At 38.2% G+C, this 16,668-nt stretch overlaps 1 protein-coding gene across 1 annotated transcript in view; it reads left to right on the plus strand.

Annotated features, from left to right (window-relative positions):
* The window catches only part of LOC113022918 (zinc finger BED domain-containing protein 1-like), a 30,028-nt gene that overhangs the window by 11,671 nt on the left and 1,689 nt on the right, over positions 1-16,668 (plus strand). Inside the window, exons 4-12 of the mRNA XM_026168846.1 lie at positions 10,250-10,357; positions 10,451-10,582; positions 12,631-12,705; positions 13,203-13,341; positions 14,724-14,844; positions 14,942-15,017; positions 15,178-15,314; positions 15,510-15,588; positions 16,457-16,544. Coding sequence (XP_026024631.1) covers positions 10,250-10,357; positions 10,451-10,582; positions 12,631-12,705; positions 13,203-13,341; positions 14,724-14,844; positions 14,942-15,017; positions 15,178-15,314; positions 15,510-15,588; positions 16,457-16,544 — 955 coding nt within the window. The remainder of the gene's footprint in view (positions 1-10,249; positions 10,358-10,450; positions 10,583-12,630; positions 12,706-13,202; positions 13,342-14,723; positions 14,845-14,941; positions 15,018-15,177; positions 15,315-15,509; positions 15,589-16,456; positions 16,545-16,668) is intronic.

The following is a 16,668-nucleotide window of genomic DNA, read 5'->3' on the forward strand; positions in this document are numbered from 1 at the left end:
CTCTGCCCTTTACCAATCCAGCCACGGGCCCATCCATCTGGCCCATCAAGACTCACTCTCATTTCATCAGTCCATAAAACCTTATAAAAACCAGTCTTGAGATATTTCTTGGCCCAGTCTTGACGTTTCAGCTTGTGTGTCTTGTTCAGTGGTGGTCGTCTTTCAGCCTTTCTTACCTTGGCCATGTCTCTGAGTATTGCACACCTTGTGCTTTTGGGCACTCCAGTGATGTTGCAGCTCTGAAATATGGCCAAACTGGTGGCAAGTGGCATCTTGGCAGCTGCACGCTTGACTTTTCTCAGTTCATGGGCAGTTATTTTGCACCTTGGTTTTTCCACACGCTTCTTGCGACCCTGTTGACTATTTTGAATGAAACGCTTGATTGTTCGATGATCACGCTTCAGAAGCTTTGCAATTTTGAGACTGCTGCATCCCTCTGCAAGATATCTCACTATTTTTGACTTTTCTGGGCCTGTCAAGTCCTTCTTTTGACCCATTTTGCCAAAGGAAAGGAAGTTGCCTAATAATTATGCACACCTGATATAGGGTGTCGATGTCATTAGACCACACCCCTTCTCATTACAGAGATGCACATCACCTAATATGCTTAATTGGTAGTAGGCTTTCGAGCCTATACAGCTTGGAGTAAGACAACATGCATGAAGAGGATGATGTGGACAAAATACTCATTTGCCTAATAATTCTGCACTCCCTGTATATGAATCCGATATAGTGTGTTTTTTAATCAAAAAAACTGTTTATTTAATATCTTGCTGCATTTTGTACAAGTTCATATTCAGGTTTAAATAAACAACAACACTAAAGCTATTAGTTATACCTGTATGTAAAAAATACCCTGCACCCAAAATATTTCATGGTTCAGTAATACTGATCAATCAGATAAACTTAAACCTACACCATCCTTCCTATTCTGGTATTTTAAAGAGTACTTAGCAGAAATATTAAGCAACCTAACTAATAGGGTTGCAAACTCCCAGCAAAAAAAAAAAAAAAAATAGGGAACCACCCTCCACCTCTTGATGCTTAATTGACATAATCAACTTTAATTTGATGCAGTGTGAAAAAAATTGCACATAAATAAATTACTTTTTCAAGAATAATTAAATAGATTCAACATCTTTCTTCAACAGAATTGCAGACTGCACAGATGGTATCTTCCCAAAGGAAAAAGTAGCATAGCTTACTAGGGTATATTAGACTTAACAGTTACTACATACAGTAATGGACTTCTATATATTTTACATAAGATTAAAACTTTGGGTGTAAGATTCAAATAATCATTTTTTAAAAGCTCGACATTTTAAATGAGAATAAGAAAGAAAAGTATGTCTTTGTGCCCCCTTTTCCCTGTTCATGCCCTATCGGCCCCCCTGGCTAAACTTTGCTAGATCCGCCCCTGCACAGTTACCAGCCATCAGCTAGAAAAAGATCCTGGTGTACAAAGTAATATTAAATACATTCTAACAACAGCTTATCAAGGTTAAACGTGCTGCTGTTGTTCAGCCGCTGGTTTCCTCTTTCTGGTGCAAAGTGGGCCAAAAACAAAGAAGAGAGAGGACTCTCAAAAGCCAATCAGCTGATCATTAATCAGTTTCATGATTGAAGTAGCAGCAGGAGAGGGAGGGAGGGAGAGAAGAGGCAGTTGCTCCATATATCGGTTGTTAAGCTTAACGCTGGAATGCTTTACAAACATTCAGAGATGAACTTACACAGTTGCTTTACTTCTCTCTGGGAAAACTTCCTCGGAGATGAAATGCTGGTTTGGTAGCGAGGCTCCAAATACACACAGCCGCTCTATCACGTGATGCATACTGCTCCGACGCGTTTTGTGAGGTGCTTTTTTGATATTTAATGGATCGATTACATTTTTTTATTTCTCTCCGATATCCGATGCAGTAATTTACGTCAGTATCGGACCGATATCGATACGTAATATCGGATCGGTCCATCTCTACTTTAAAGGTGACGAAGTGTTTAGGATCCAGGGTCCTTCAATAAACCCTCAAAAACTTTTCATTCCTCTGTGATGCTACGCAAACAAACGAGAGATGTAGTGGATCTGGAGAGACTGGCCCTGTGTGAGACTGATGCAGACACCGTGAGCAGTATTGTGTACTGAACTAGGATTAAAAGAGGGCTGAGTGGAGAAGGCTTGTAATTATTACTGTACTGCCAGACCTGCCATGCTTCTGCTCCTAGCACACTGTTTAGCAAGTGCCCCAGGACACAGAGATTCCTCGATACAAGAAACACACGGATCACAGGCCCAGTGAGACACACCGTGGAAAATGAGACTGCCAGCCATGAATAATTAATTCAATTGTGAATTGGCCGGCTTTTTAAAACCTTTGCCACTATCTTTTTATTCTAACCCTGCTCTACACATGCTGCGGATTAATGCAACTCCCAGTCCCTTCGTGTGTTCCCTGTCTGCTGTTATTACCCTGCCTTCCTCCTCTTGTTATAGAGCTCTCTCATCCATGTTCTTCAGCTAGCTCTCTAAAGGTTGAAACAGCAAGATTTATACGCCGCCTTGCAATTTTAATTAGTGCAGTAAAAAGCCCCAGAGACATAGCATGCAAACTTTTTTTTTTTTGGTCAACATTTCTAAGAATTCATTTCCCTTAATCAAAATGAAAAAAAGATGTAATTCTTGTGCAGTGCAGTAATGAGGCAGAGCGATGATGTTGCTGATGCTCTTCCAAGTGAGTTTTGGGGAAGTTCTTTTATGAATGCACTCATATGCCACTCAATTAATGCAGCTTGAACTGTATACTGTAAAATATCTTTGAACTGGTTTCCATCTTGGTTGGCCCATTTTTCTGGGAATAGTAGCAGCTATTATTCTGGCCTCTATAACAGAGGCACTGCCGGGGTCACTTACTGCCGATGTAGATTTATTGCATACCATCAGTATTCCACCGCGTCTGCTGGCCTCTCAGTTACTCTCCACACTAATGGATTGTCTCGGCTCTTAGCTGAAACTGTTTATAAAAGTTCACTTAGAGTTGGGCAGCTTTACATTAATGGATAGCAAATGATTTCAGTGCAGTGTCTATATTTGCCTGTATCTTTAATTCATAACAGCTACAAGGGTAAAATTGCACATAGGTTTTGAGTTAGAGTACAACGGCTGGACTGCCTTCATGTCATTTTAATGATTTACTTCCTGTAGCTTTCATACACCTGCTCACCCTTCACAGCCGACACATCCTTTTGTTTTATGTGTCTACACCCGACTTGAAAAATAGCTGCTTCACAGTCTTGGTGTTGCTTAAAATTATTATTGCACCTTCAAAACTTCACACCTGCAAGTAAAGTCAGATTTCTTTTTTGAATTAGTAACGTTTCACTTAGAAAGCAGACGTGATAGGTAAGATTTACAAAGCAATTGTTGGTCATTTTTTTAATATAGCACTCGTCTGACCTCTGAGATTATGTTTAACACGTGACATGTATATGATGTCATCATAAACAGAAACAGAATACAGTGTATGCCACAGGTCGGCGTAACGAGGAGCATAAGATTAGACAACACCTGGGTTAGTAAATATGTTGATACAGTTATCGATGTGAGTTACAAAGACAGGTTGTTAAATGCTGGATTGAATGTCTGTAGACACTGCTTAGGACTGGAAAATGTGCTCTCTGTTTCAGTGCTTTATATTGTTCTACTGTCAGTCAGGAATGAATAGAAGAGCACCATGGTCTTTGTAGTACAGATGCAAATACAACAATTACACAACAGAAGCTACAGAGGTTCTGCGTATTATGTCCCCCATAGTAACCAATCCCATCGCCTGACGCTGACAGTCTGTGTGAATCTCAGTGAAGCTAGGATTTGAAAAGAATCTTGAAATCATTGTTTGAAAGTCGTGAAAACATGAAGGAGTCGATACATTCTTACTGAAACTCAAAGTTAACTGTAGCCAGAGTGTTATTTATGAGCCCATTAGTTTTCCATTGTTTTGGCACAGCTAAAGTTGAGGGCTTTCAGACCTGACGTGCTGCAATCCAACAGATGTGCTTTCTATTAGCTTTCACTGCAAAAAGAATAGTTTCCTTGCACTGTGTGCGTGCAATAGAACCTTTCTGCTCAGAAGGCTTTATTAAGACTTACACAATTGTCACTGTGCCCATCTGTGCTGCCCTTATTTTCTCTTTTTAGCTGAAAGCAAAGTGCTCTCGCAGTCTTTTGGGCAATCCCAGGAGGAGATCAGTGAGGATGAAAGAAAACGAAGGTCAAGAATGTTTATTTCCAAAAACCTAGAGAGACGCGTCTTTTTAGACTCAGGCTCCAACCAGTCTTTAGGAACACAGAGAATGGAGAGATAATGAGAGACAGAGAAAGAGATGATATTTGATCTTAGCCTTGTCAAAACAGAATTAGTAGTTTGCCCAAAACACTCAAGTAGTGTGCTTGAGGGACTCAGCATGGGTGGTATTTGTGTGAAAGATGAATTTTGACCACTTATTCATATTATCTCCTGGTTATGTTTGCTACCTAAAATCTTCAGAAGAGCATTAATAGTAAATGATCGGACTGTGACTGCAGAGCTTCAGTGAAACATTATAAAGCTACAGTGTGTTTCCTTCAAGGTCTGATATGCCACACTGGCTGCGTTTTGGCTTTTTTAATAATACGCTGGCACACCAGTGTTCAACTATGTCACATTTAACCAGTCAAACGCAGCTAACTGCATGTAACGGTTTATCCTTTGGTTTCCTTCTCACGTTTTGGTGGCTAACTCTGGGTTACCCTCAAAGCGTGCCTGTGATCTCTCAGCTGTAGAAGAAGGCTAAATGGAGAATGGGAACTTTCCTGCTGTTTGAGTGAAACCTCTCTGTTTGTCCAAAGGTATCTTATTAGTATATTAGTCTAATTTTTTGGTCTTAGGTGCGATATAAAAGCTTTTTATACTTCTTGATCCTGAAAAATGTTTTCAAATGAGAAATGTGTGATATTAAAAAGATATGACACGGTTTTCAATCATGTGTTATGCTGTTATTCTTATATAAGATGAGCAGTTATGTGTGTAAAATGTGGTTTGTGCATGACTGTTGCAGTTTAGCACTGCTTGGGTTCGCTTCAGTGAAGTATGTAATGGCCTACAGTCAGCACAAGCGTAATGCATGGGATCTGATCTTTACTGTGCATCCTCATTTAGTAGCTACTGAGGCAGAGGGGGAGTAAGGGTGTGAAAGAACGCCGCGCAGAGAGTCAACAACTAAACATGAAGTGAAACATTTCTTAAAAACAAGGGAAAAATGGCTCACTTAAGTAAGCTAACTATACCAACTACTTCCCTGTGGAGTAACCCTGCATTATATCCCAGTAGCAGCTAAAATAATCCCCACTTACGTGCTTCAAAAAGCACTTTCAGCACTGCCTTTAGTCTAATCCCTGGCTTTTCCAGGCACTGCAAGAGTTTCATCAAGCACAAAGAACTAAAACGACTCATTTCCTGACGGCCTTGCCTGGCTGAAGGAGGTATTGCACTTGCTTAATAAGCCTCCATCTTTTTTCACTATCCATCTTCTGTCCTGTAAATCCTCACAGCACTAGCAGAAATTCCTTGGTGATATAGTACTGTGTCCCGAGGTGGGCCCACAGCAGAGTCACAGCACACAGTGGCACATAAAGCATTAAGAGCCATTGAGTAGTGCTCCCCAGAGGCAGATAACAGTCAGAACACGGGGCGATAATGCTTGAATGTTGCTGATGCCGGTCGATTGAAATGGATCCATTATGCAGCCTCTGTTATGTGATATAGCAAGCATCCTGCTATTTCTGCTTCAAGTGCTTGACAAGTTCTTCTTCCATTACATTGCTTCATGAGTTCTTTGAAGAATTACATTATCTGGTGTTGAATTTTTTGCGTATGTTCTCCCTTGTGCTTCTTGTGGCTTTGCAGGCTCAAGATAAAGTTTTTCAAAAACCGCAAAGGTTGATTTTCTGGATTACTTCATGCAATTCATTTCTCAAAATTGCGTGCCCACTCTCTTCTTCTCATGTGCATTTTTCCTAGAATGTCACGACTGTGGCTACTTGCTGAACGTAGCCATAATGTATTTTTCGGACATGTTTTGGCCTTTTTCGGTCTGCTAAACCTACTCAGAATGTCCTCCATTTAAACCACCATCCCTGCAGAACTTTCCTTTCATCTTTGCAGCGCAATTTTACTGAGCCACAGCATTGATATACAATGTACTGAGAGTGAGAGAAAGAGAGGGAGCCAAAAAAGGTCAGCTCCTCTCACTGACTGCACAAGTCAGTGTTGTGCTTCAGTTAAGAAAAGGAAGGGAAGTGAGCACAAAGTTTTCTCTTCACAGTTTTCTCAGCTGAGCCTTGTTCATTTAGATTGGATATCAGAAGCTGCAGAAGACAAATTTCCTTCTTACATAGTAAGAAGGTTCTCATTTTCCCTACTACCCTGCGTCACAAAGTGACAATACAAATGGTTGCTTCATGGATAGGAAATATATATTTTATACCGTATGTTCATCTCTAGAAAATGCTGTTCAGGCATTTTCCACTACTGCTTTACATTCCTAGTTTTGCAAAGAGGATATTTATGCGAGTCCAGTCAGCAAGCATGCAGTGTTGTGGTTGCTGGCCCCAAGGTATCTGCACTGGATTAATAAGTAGTATGATTCCTTTTTAAAAACACTAGTAGACACAGAGAGAGTCACTGCTTTCTCTCAGGATTTCTTGAATATATCAAGGGATTTCATCCACATTCTTGCTGATTCCATTTCTTTTGGTTTTTGGAGGGCATTTTTCTTCGCATTGGTTGTTCAAAACACAATAAAATTACATTTCTCAATATGTTAGGATTCTCATACCATAGGCATCCTCATGACTTATGTTGATGCAGAGAGCTATTCTTTAACACAGTTTTTAACCACTGGAGGCAGTGTTGCCAATCAATGAGCACAAGTGTCTCCATTTCTCAGGTATTAAAGGTGCTAAATTAGCGAAACACAACACTACTTATGTTTTCACAAGATTTACTACCATGTGATATAGAGGGTATTACTCAGGCAGATGCGGTCACATAAATCTATAGAGTCTATGGGGAATGAGGAAAATAATGATAAAAGAAGTTTCCATTTGTGGTCCACTTTTTTTTTTGATCCAGGTAGTTTATTAAAATTATTTTTCCAACAGTTAAACACATAAGCATATACCAATAAATGTACAACATTGCTCCCACCTCTCAATAACAGATCTCAAGTGAAAAATAAAATAGTGATATATATACTCAGAGTACACACAAAACTATAGGCATGCAAGACAATGGGCCACTGGGCTATATACATTCAACATAACAGAATCATGATTCCATATCACAGGATGACATTTTGTCAATATAACTAATGACCGGTTGCCAGGAAGGATGAAATTTTCCAGCACACCCTCTGATGGTGAACTTAATCTTCCTTAGATGAACATCACGTCTCTAATCCACAGGCCAAATGTTGGGGGCCGGGGGTCCTTCCACTTGGTGAGAATAAATCTTCTGGCCAGCAGAGAGGTGATAGAGCAAGTTTATTCAGGGATGCTTCAGAGGGAATCACACCAAACATTTAAATCAGAGGGGTTGGCTGGATCGTTTGTCCTGTTATGTTGGAGTTAGTCTGAAAGGTTGAGCTCCATCCATGTAACTTGTGTAAAACATGTAAAACATGTGCAGCAGAGTGGCTGGAGCTGTCTTACCCAGGCCGCATGTGGGGTCCAAATCAGTGGAGATGATGTACAACCTTAAAATGTATAACAGATCGCCTGATGAGTTGGAGATATTCATTGAAACTTGTAGCCAAGTTGTCTCGGGTATTGTTTCTCCTAGTTCCCCTTCCCATCTATGCTTAAGGCCCTCTAAGGTAGTCAGCTTGTGGTCATTAAACACTGTATACATTTTACCAATGATCTTCTTTGAGTCCGTTTTGTTTTTAATTATCAGGTCCAGCAGAGAAGTGGACGGGTGCATAGGGAAACACTCAGAATTAGATGAGACAAAACATCTAATTTGCAAATATCTAAAAGACTTAAATCAACGTAAATTAAAACTTTTTGAGAAAGCTTTTTTCAAAAGAAACAAACCTCTTATCTATATACAAATTGTTGAAAGACCGTATCCCACACTCCAGCCAGCCGTGAAATGCTTCGTCCATAACCGAGGGTGTAAACAGGTGGTTTTTCCTTATTGGAGCACCAAGTCACAACTCAGTAAGATTAAAGGCTTTTCTGAATGAATAACAACACGGTTGTGTGTATATGATGGTTTTTAAGTGGTCCACTTTTTGCCCCAATTCTAGTGTTGAGTCGTTTTGAGCAAGTTCTGGTTGTGTTAAGCATTATGCATGGAGAGCAAATGAGGAAACTAGTCTGATGAAGTCTGGAAACCGTTGGGTTTGTTTGGAATTAATTTAGTTTTGATTTTGCTTTTTTAACCCAAATTCTCTGGCACCCCAAAACTAGTGAATGTGTTCCCAGATTGATAGGAATATTGATAAGCATTTACTGCTGCATAACTTTATTTAAAAAGTACAACAGTTAGAACACTTTTTAGTGTGTTGCCACTGAGCATCATGTATGGCTTTTAGTTTGCTTGAGTTTAGGTCCTTGTGGAATAAATGCTGTTGTTGTCTGGTTATTGATGTCTTTTTGAATGAGTTGGAGTGATAGGAGGGACTAGACTGAGGTTATTCGATGCCTGGCCTTATATTCTAAAACTCTGAGTCATGTGCTTGATACACTGTTATATTTGTGACGATCCCTAATCTCTTTTTCATTACCAGTTTCAGACGACGCAGAGATACATTTCTTGTTAAACTAGTGAATTTATTAATTGTGTGTAACAGCTTTCTCTTTTGTGTTTGATCTGTTTGATTTGTGTCTGATTTGCTATGAAGATTACTGAGAAGAGTTAGAGTTGAGGTTTGAGATAATTAAAGACACGTAAAAAAGCTGATTGAAGTCTGTGAAGTGTTTGAAGATGGATTGGGAATTTTGACTTCAGACACAATTTTGCATTTGGCCATAAACAAAAATACACATGCTAACCGCAGCGAACCATGAAAATTCAGAAACAGCTCGGCTTGTCACGGTCTTGGTCTTGGGTTCGCTGCTCCTGACTTTACTGTGCGGAGAGAAGATTACAAAGAAAAAAATCATTTCTCCTTTGATCTCTACAATAATTATTACACCTCAGCTGCAAATAAAACCTTTAATGTGTAGCAGTGATGTGTAGTGACTTTTGTAATAAAGCAAGCAGAGAGAAATACAAATAAACAAAATAAAATAAAGTCTTCCACTACTTTTTATTAAGAAAATGGACCACATTTAAAAAGTGCATGATTTTATGATGCCTGCCTGGCATCTTTCTGTGTTATATAAAATATTATCACTTCAATAGATATTGTCAAAACATTTATCATTAGCTGACAATGAGTGCTGGAGGATTTTTTAAATCATAGAATCCTTTACTAAAAATAGGAAAACTGTGAAAACTTGCCAACATAGAATTATGTTACGCACCCCCCCCCCCCAAAAAAAAACAAAACAAAAAACAAAACAAAACAAACAAGTTTGAAATTGAAACTGTTAAAGAGAGTCACAGAAATACTGTAACGCAATTAGATATTAAAGTGCTGATTTAGAGCTTAGAAAATACTTGAATTCCCTCAATTCCCTCTCTGGGTGCTCTGCCGATATTTGCTGGTTCCCTTTCTTGATTGGAAATGCTTCAGTTGTTGTGGGATTCACCTTACTGGGCTCTGTGTTTGAATTAACCGTTAGTCCTGCTGCTCCCTGACCCCTGTGTTTTGTAAGTTTCTGCCCACGGAAAAGTGCTGGTATATTCAGTGCAGACTTTTCAAAATTATGAGCTGTAACATAAAGGTAGGACTGTGTAGCAGTTATGCCTTTATTCTTATTAATGCTGGATCATGAAAGCTCTGTTTAGCAAGTTTAAAACAATCTGTGGCACTCATACTGCCTCTGGTGACTCTTTAGTGCTCACACTTTGGAAATGCTTTCTCAGCATTTCTGGAATAATTATTTTATGGCTGAGGGAGGGATATGTTGCAGCCAAGTCATCGTCCAGTGTAAGATTAAGGATCTGTGTGAGGGAATAAATCAGCAGTAGTTGGAATGACCTGACAAATTGCAATGATTTTAATCTTTATTCTTATTTATTTCGCTCTGTCTTTTTTTATACCACAGGTCAGGAGTGGCCATGCCATTTGGCTGTTTAACAATCGGGGAAAAGAAGGATTACCACAGTCCTTCGGACGTGACAGATAAATATGACCTGGGTCAGATCGTTAAATCGTAAGTATCTCGGAAGGTTTTTGCTTTTGAATTTGAATTATGCTTCCATTATGTTGTTTAAGAAAAACTGAAGTGCTGTGAAAATCTTTTCAGGGAAGAGTTCTGTGAGATATTCAGGGCCAAGGACAGAACTACAATGAAGATGTACACATGTAAAAAATTCCTGAAAAAGGATGGGAGGAAAGTCCGTAAGGCTGCAAAAAACGAGATTGCCATATTGAAGATGTGAGTTTTTCATCTGATTCATCTTGCTGTGTGACTCTTGCTTTATATTTAATTTTACTGAAAATGATTTCACAGAAAACATCTTTTTATGAAGAAGAAGAAACAGCTCAGTGCTCTTTAAGAAAGCAGAAAAGTGAACTTCATTCTGCTGAGTGATCATATGCAGTCACTTTTTAAAGCCTTTATTATCAGAGATTTTCCTTCAGCTTCTCTTTGATGATCTGACTTTCTGGTAAAGCCCACATTAGCATAACCTGAGCCTTATCAAACAATTTGTCGCTGTCAGCAAGCAAAGCAGTAGAGTGAGATTACCATAAAAGTGCTTTTTTTTTATAAGGAGCCTTTGAAAACACCGATTATTCCATTCAAAATTAGACTTTAATAACAGGGATGTGCACTGCATCCACATTTCATGTTGTAGTCATCAATGAAGGGGGTTGAGCAGTAAGATGACAGTGTCAAAGCCTGTGAATAATTGCTGGCAAAACATCAAATTACATTTTGAAGAGACAAATGTGGGCTGACATTACAAAAGAAAAGAATGAAAATGGGAAAAAAAGAGATTACTCTTTCAAGTTACCTTCTTCCATTTGTTTTGTTGTTACGCAAGAGAACGTTCAGTTGTATGTTCTGTCAGTTTAGCTTCTTCTTGTTTAGTTTCATGTTTTGGTTCCCCTGTAAATATCCTGGATTTGAGATTTAAATCTCAGTTTAACATGTGATGCAGCCATAGTTTAATACGGGAAAAGTAACAGATCTAGTAGTAGATCTAGTACACGTCTAATTGGGTTGGTATGGAAACATTAAAGAGGTATTAATGATCAAAGAACTGACCTCACAGGCCATTGTTCATTCTGTTGTGCTAGTTTCAGTCATTGTGCAAAGGTACTGTTTATAAGGTTGGGGAAACCTGCAGTCAGCTGAGACTGAAGAAGTCACTTGGACGAGTGGTGAAATGTTTCTCCCACTGAAAAAGCTAAATCCAGTTGAACAGAATTCTCTTTTTCTTTTACTTGGATGATTGAGTTTGCATCAAGACATTGGGTATAGCTACTTAGATTTGCATGATCCAATATCATTTTAAAATAGTATATACTATTCCTTACCAGAAATGCTCAACAGCATACACCTTAGTATCTTCTGGAAATATTTTTGTATCATACTGTAAAACATAAACTGTCACTATGAAGCTGGACATTGTTCATTTGGGGGTGTTTGAGGATTGACTCACTTTTGGAACCAACCTCAGGTAGCCCTTCCAGGAAATGCAGTTTTTAGGCATCATTGATTATTTTAAAACTAAACTAAATATTCCAGTCCTAAACAACAACAGAAAAAAATAGTGTTTATCTGCTTTAATAAGTTGTTACAGTAGCTAATAGCTGGTCTGTAATATACTGGACTGCATCTACTTTCTGCCATTTATTTCATGGCAGGTTTGAAAAAGAACATTTATATAACACATGATGAGTATGTGCTCTTTAAAAATTCTCCAGTACTTCACAGCTTGTGTCTGGATTCTGATTCAGACATGTAAATTATGGTTACAAAACACACACCTGTGATGCACGATGAAAATCATTCATAAATGTCCCAAATCTCAATTTTCCATTCACAAAATTAACTTTGTGCTTGGAGTGATTGAATAAGGAAGCAATTAAAGACAGAGCTTTTTAGCAGACTTCCACAGTCAGCACTGTGGAAAAATGATCATGAAAATAACCAGTAGGCTCGTGAATGTCCTTCAGAGTTTCTTGCATGTTGCTGTGGTTGTTGAAGGCATAGTCAATGCTCATGATATAAATGTTTGAGATATATGCCCATATGGATACATCAGATTACACAAATCTGCGTATCTATGGGAATTTAAATATGTCTTGCATATTTAAATATGTCTTGTTCCCTCTCTCAGTTTTCAGAATGCATGTTGTTTATGTGCATTAAAATGAAAAGGTATTTACATTAGCCTTCTAAAAGAATGAATGACTCAGATCTTATCTGATATTTGACTTGATTCTCTTCTTGTGTCTTTTGACACATCTTTTCAGGGTAAAGCATCCCAATATTCTCCAACTGGTGGATGTCTTTGAGACCAAAAAAGAGTACTTCCTCTTCCTTGAACTGTGAGTTCCGATGTCTGATGAGCCAAGGGAAAACCTTTCTGCTTGTCTTGACCGTAACTTAAACTTGAAATGTATCTGTTTATATTGTTGATACTTGTGGTGAATGAGCCCAAGGTCCTGTAGATACAAGAACAGCTCCAGTCACTTGGTATTCATTGTGAAATTAGCTCTTTCATGATTTTGTAATCTTGTGTACTGTATTCCATGGAATTCCAGAACGTGGGATTCTTTTTTTGTGATTTAAAAAGCTTTTGGTTATACGGAAATCTTTTATGCAATCTTGTTAAATAATAATCAAATTAGGATGTCTTTATTTCAGTTTAAATTACAGATGTATTTTTTTTTCTTTTTTCTAAACTGTTAATAGTAGAGAGCAAAGGAAGAAAAAGAATAGGCCAAGACAGAAAAGTTTTTAGTAAATCTTAAATTTAAACTGTTCGTTAAAGCTTTCACTACTGAAATTAAATTACATTCCTAATTTCCAACAACTTCCACAGTGCAACAGGCAGAGAGGTGTTTGACTGGATCCTGGATCAAGGCTACTATTCAGAGCGGGACACCAGCAATGTGGTACGCCAAGTGTTGGAGGCGGTTGCCTACCTCCACTCACTCCACATTGTTCACAGAAATCTCAAGGTAATATGCTTCAGGATATCAAGTCGCATCATCAAATCAGAAGTATTCAAAACAACATGACTGTACTGGAGTTCATTAAAAGAGACAAGAATATACAAAGAATATCATTTTTAAACACATGTCCTCAGTTAATCAGTTAAAAGCTGTTTTCATCACATTGAAATAAAGAGTACGATGTAAAAAGGTTTCCAGCAACTTTCAGTCCAGTTTTACTAAATGGCTAAATGACTTTTCCCTGAAAAACCAAACTGAAAGACATTTCTGCACCGTTATCAGTTTTCTCAACAACAAACCTCAGCTTAGAGAAAAGGTGTGCAATCCAAAACATCTGCTTCTTGGAATTAATTTCCCTTTCTGCCAAGCTACCTGCTACTGTGCATAGTCACAATTGTTCCACCCTCTGACAGCTGCCTCCTGCAGCGGGATGTTGCACACACCACTTTTCTTTCTTAAAAATGACGTATTTAATCTCATTACACTGAAAAATGGTGAGTTTCAGGTTTGTTTTCTTAAGAGAGCATCTCATAGGTTATGTATGTCCTTCACAGCATAGAAAGAAGAGAGCAGGCACAAACATCTAGTATTATTTTTCCCCCAATGCTAAGCCACCTCCATATGATGCTGGTACAAATGTGTTCATTTGTAGATAACACTAAGGAAACGAGGCTTTCAGGATCAATGACGCCTTTTTATTGACTTGTTTTTCTGTAATGTTGCTTTTTGGTCGTCTTTTATTGTTATTAAAGCTTTTGTTGTCTTTATTCTTTTATTTGAATTTTTTGTTCGTTTGTTTTAATTTCACTTTTAAGCATTACAACTTTTTCTTCTTCATCTTAACTAGTTTAATTGTGTTGTCTTACTTATCATAAATCTCAGACCATATGAGATAATGTTTAGTCCTTGTAACCTCTTGTTGATAAAGTTAGCATTTTTCTACAAGATAGCATCATTGCACCATGATAGCAAGATAGCAGCACCTTAATTTCTCACCAAATACCTCCAAAAATAATGATTATAGGCTTCATAAAACTAAGACACTACAATATAGTAGCCATGCCAAACATTAGAGTGTTATCATTATGAGCAGTGAGAGGGATAGCATTAGCATGTAGCTAAAAACCACTGTCTTGCAACTCATTAGTATGCAAATTTGAGACAATTAGAGAACGGTAGGTGTTGTATGATTTTGGACTTTTAAATGTGTGTCAGTGACAAATGCTGTGAAAACTGTTGAAATCCCACTTCGTAATACATAATTAAACATTTACATCATTTAAGTCTTCTCTTTATTTTTGTTTTGAAACCACTGGAAATTTAAACTCGCTTTTTTTAATGCCTTAAATATGAATATTACATCAGCTAAAAAACGTCACTTTTCACAGTTGGAGAACCTGGTTTACTACAACCGCCTGAAGAACTCAAAAATAGTCATCAGTGACTTCCATCTTGCCAAGCTGGAGAACGGACTAATCAAAGAGCCCTGTGGGACGCCAGAGTATCTGGGTGAGAATATTAAATTTCACAACATGCAAATGAGGCAGTGCTTGTTCTGGTTTACAGACGTGTAGAAATTTAGTGAATGTCTTTTTTTCTGGTGCAGCTCCAGAGGTAGTTGGCAGACAGCGATATGGCAGACCTGTGGACTGCTGGGCAACAGGCGTCATCACGTATATTTTGTAAGTTATGTTTATGAGACTTAAAGGCTTATTCTCAGTCACATGTGGAAATTTGATTGATCTGTAATGCTCTGTTACAGCATAAGCTTGTTTAAATATGGGATGAAGGCTTTTTTTGGACTCCACATATTCACTCTTTTTTCACTCTATCCTACATCAGGCTGTCAGGCAACCCACCTTTCTACGATGAAACTGATGATGATGATTATGAAAACCATGACAAGAACTTGTTCAGAAAGATCCTAGCAGGAGATTATGAGTTTGACTCTCCGTACTGGGATGAAATCTCTGATTCAGGTACTTTTAGGATAAAGATAACATTGTGAAGCAACACACTGACAGCTTGCTCGGTAAACATTTCAGATTTGGAGAGTTTTCTCCTCTTCTTTCCGCTAGAGTGTTCAAACATATGTCATATTTATGTTCTCGTCTGTCGGGGGAATATACCTGTTCTTTGTTGAGTTTCTTCTGTACGATATTTTTCTTTGACAGCTAAGAGTTTGGTTGCTCGTTTGATGGAGGTGGATCAAGACCAGAGACTGACAGCCCAGGAGGCTATAAACCATGAATGGTAGGCAACGGAGCTTTGATAAATTGTGCATTTAAATGAAAGGACTCTGATCCGACCATATTAATTTGACCTGAAAGACTTCTCAAAAGTTCATTTTGTTTTTTGGTAGAATCATGCAAAGAAACAGTGGTTAGCATTTCCAGGATTGTTACTGTCCTGAGCATTATTTGCACTTTCTCAGTGCACTCTCTGACAGTCAAATTCTGCACAGGTGACAGCGACACATCAAGCAAAAATATTTATTATAAATGTTTTTTTTAAGCATATAGATGTTCACTATAGGTGCAACAATATTTGTGCAATGTTTGATTCAGATTAGCCCACCCATTAGGGAGCAGATAGGGTACAGACAGATATATATACATATACTACGATCATTATAGTAGGATTATTAGCGGTTAGCCAATTATTATTGGCTGCGTCTGAGACAAAGATCAGGCACAAACAGTCTTAAAACTTGGTTCCCTGAAAATATATTGATTAACATTCTTCTGAATCCCATTTGCATGTCTAAATGTGCTTTAATTGGAGTTACCTGTTACATTTCTCTATAAATATAATCTCATGTTATCAAGTTGACTTTATTACCTGTATACAGCATTTTTTTAGCTTCCCAGTTACCACTGCTTATTTATATTTCACAAGTCTAACCTATGAACACAAATAGACTGTCAATGCCAAATTCCTGAAGAAAAATAGCCAAGATAAAAATGATCCTTAAAGGTTATTTTGTCCTTAGAAAAGTTTGCCAATCGATAAAACAAACAGCAAATTGAGTTATACTGTGTGTAGCAGCCCGTGGCACATGAAGGTAAGGATAATGTGAATCTCTGTTGTGAAGTTGTATTTCTCCTGTTTTGTGCAACAGGATCTCTGGTGGTGCAGCCTCAGATAAGAACATCAAGGAAAACGTGTGCGCACAAATAGAAAAGAACTTTGCCAGAGCTAAATGGAAGGTGAGCCCTTTTGTTCTCTCTTTCCGGAAGCTTTTTTTCTTTTTCAAAAAGTTCGACAATAGTTCTACTGTCTTTGAACAAGGATATACAGCAGCACGGTACAGTGTTGTGTAACTGTTAGTTG

The sequence above is a fragment of the Astatotilapia calliptera genome, chromosome 5 (genome assembly GCF_900246225.1).
Source record: "Astatotilapia calliptera chromosome 5, fAstCal1.2, whole genome shotgun sequence".
Taxonomy (NCBI): domain Eukaryota; kingdom Metazoa; phylum Chordata; class Actinopteri; order Cichliformes; family Cichlidae; genus Astatotilapia; species Astatotilapia calliptera.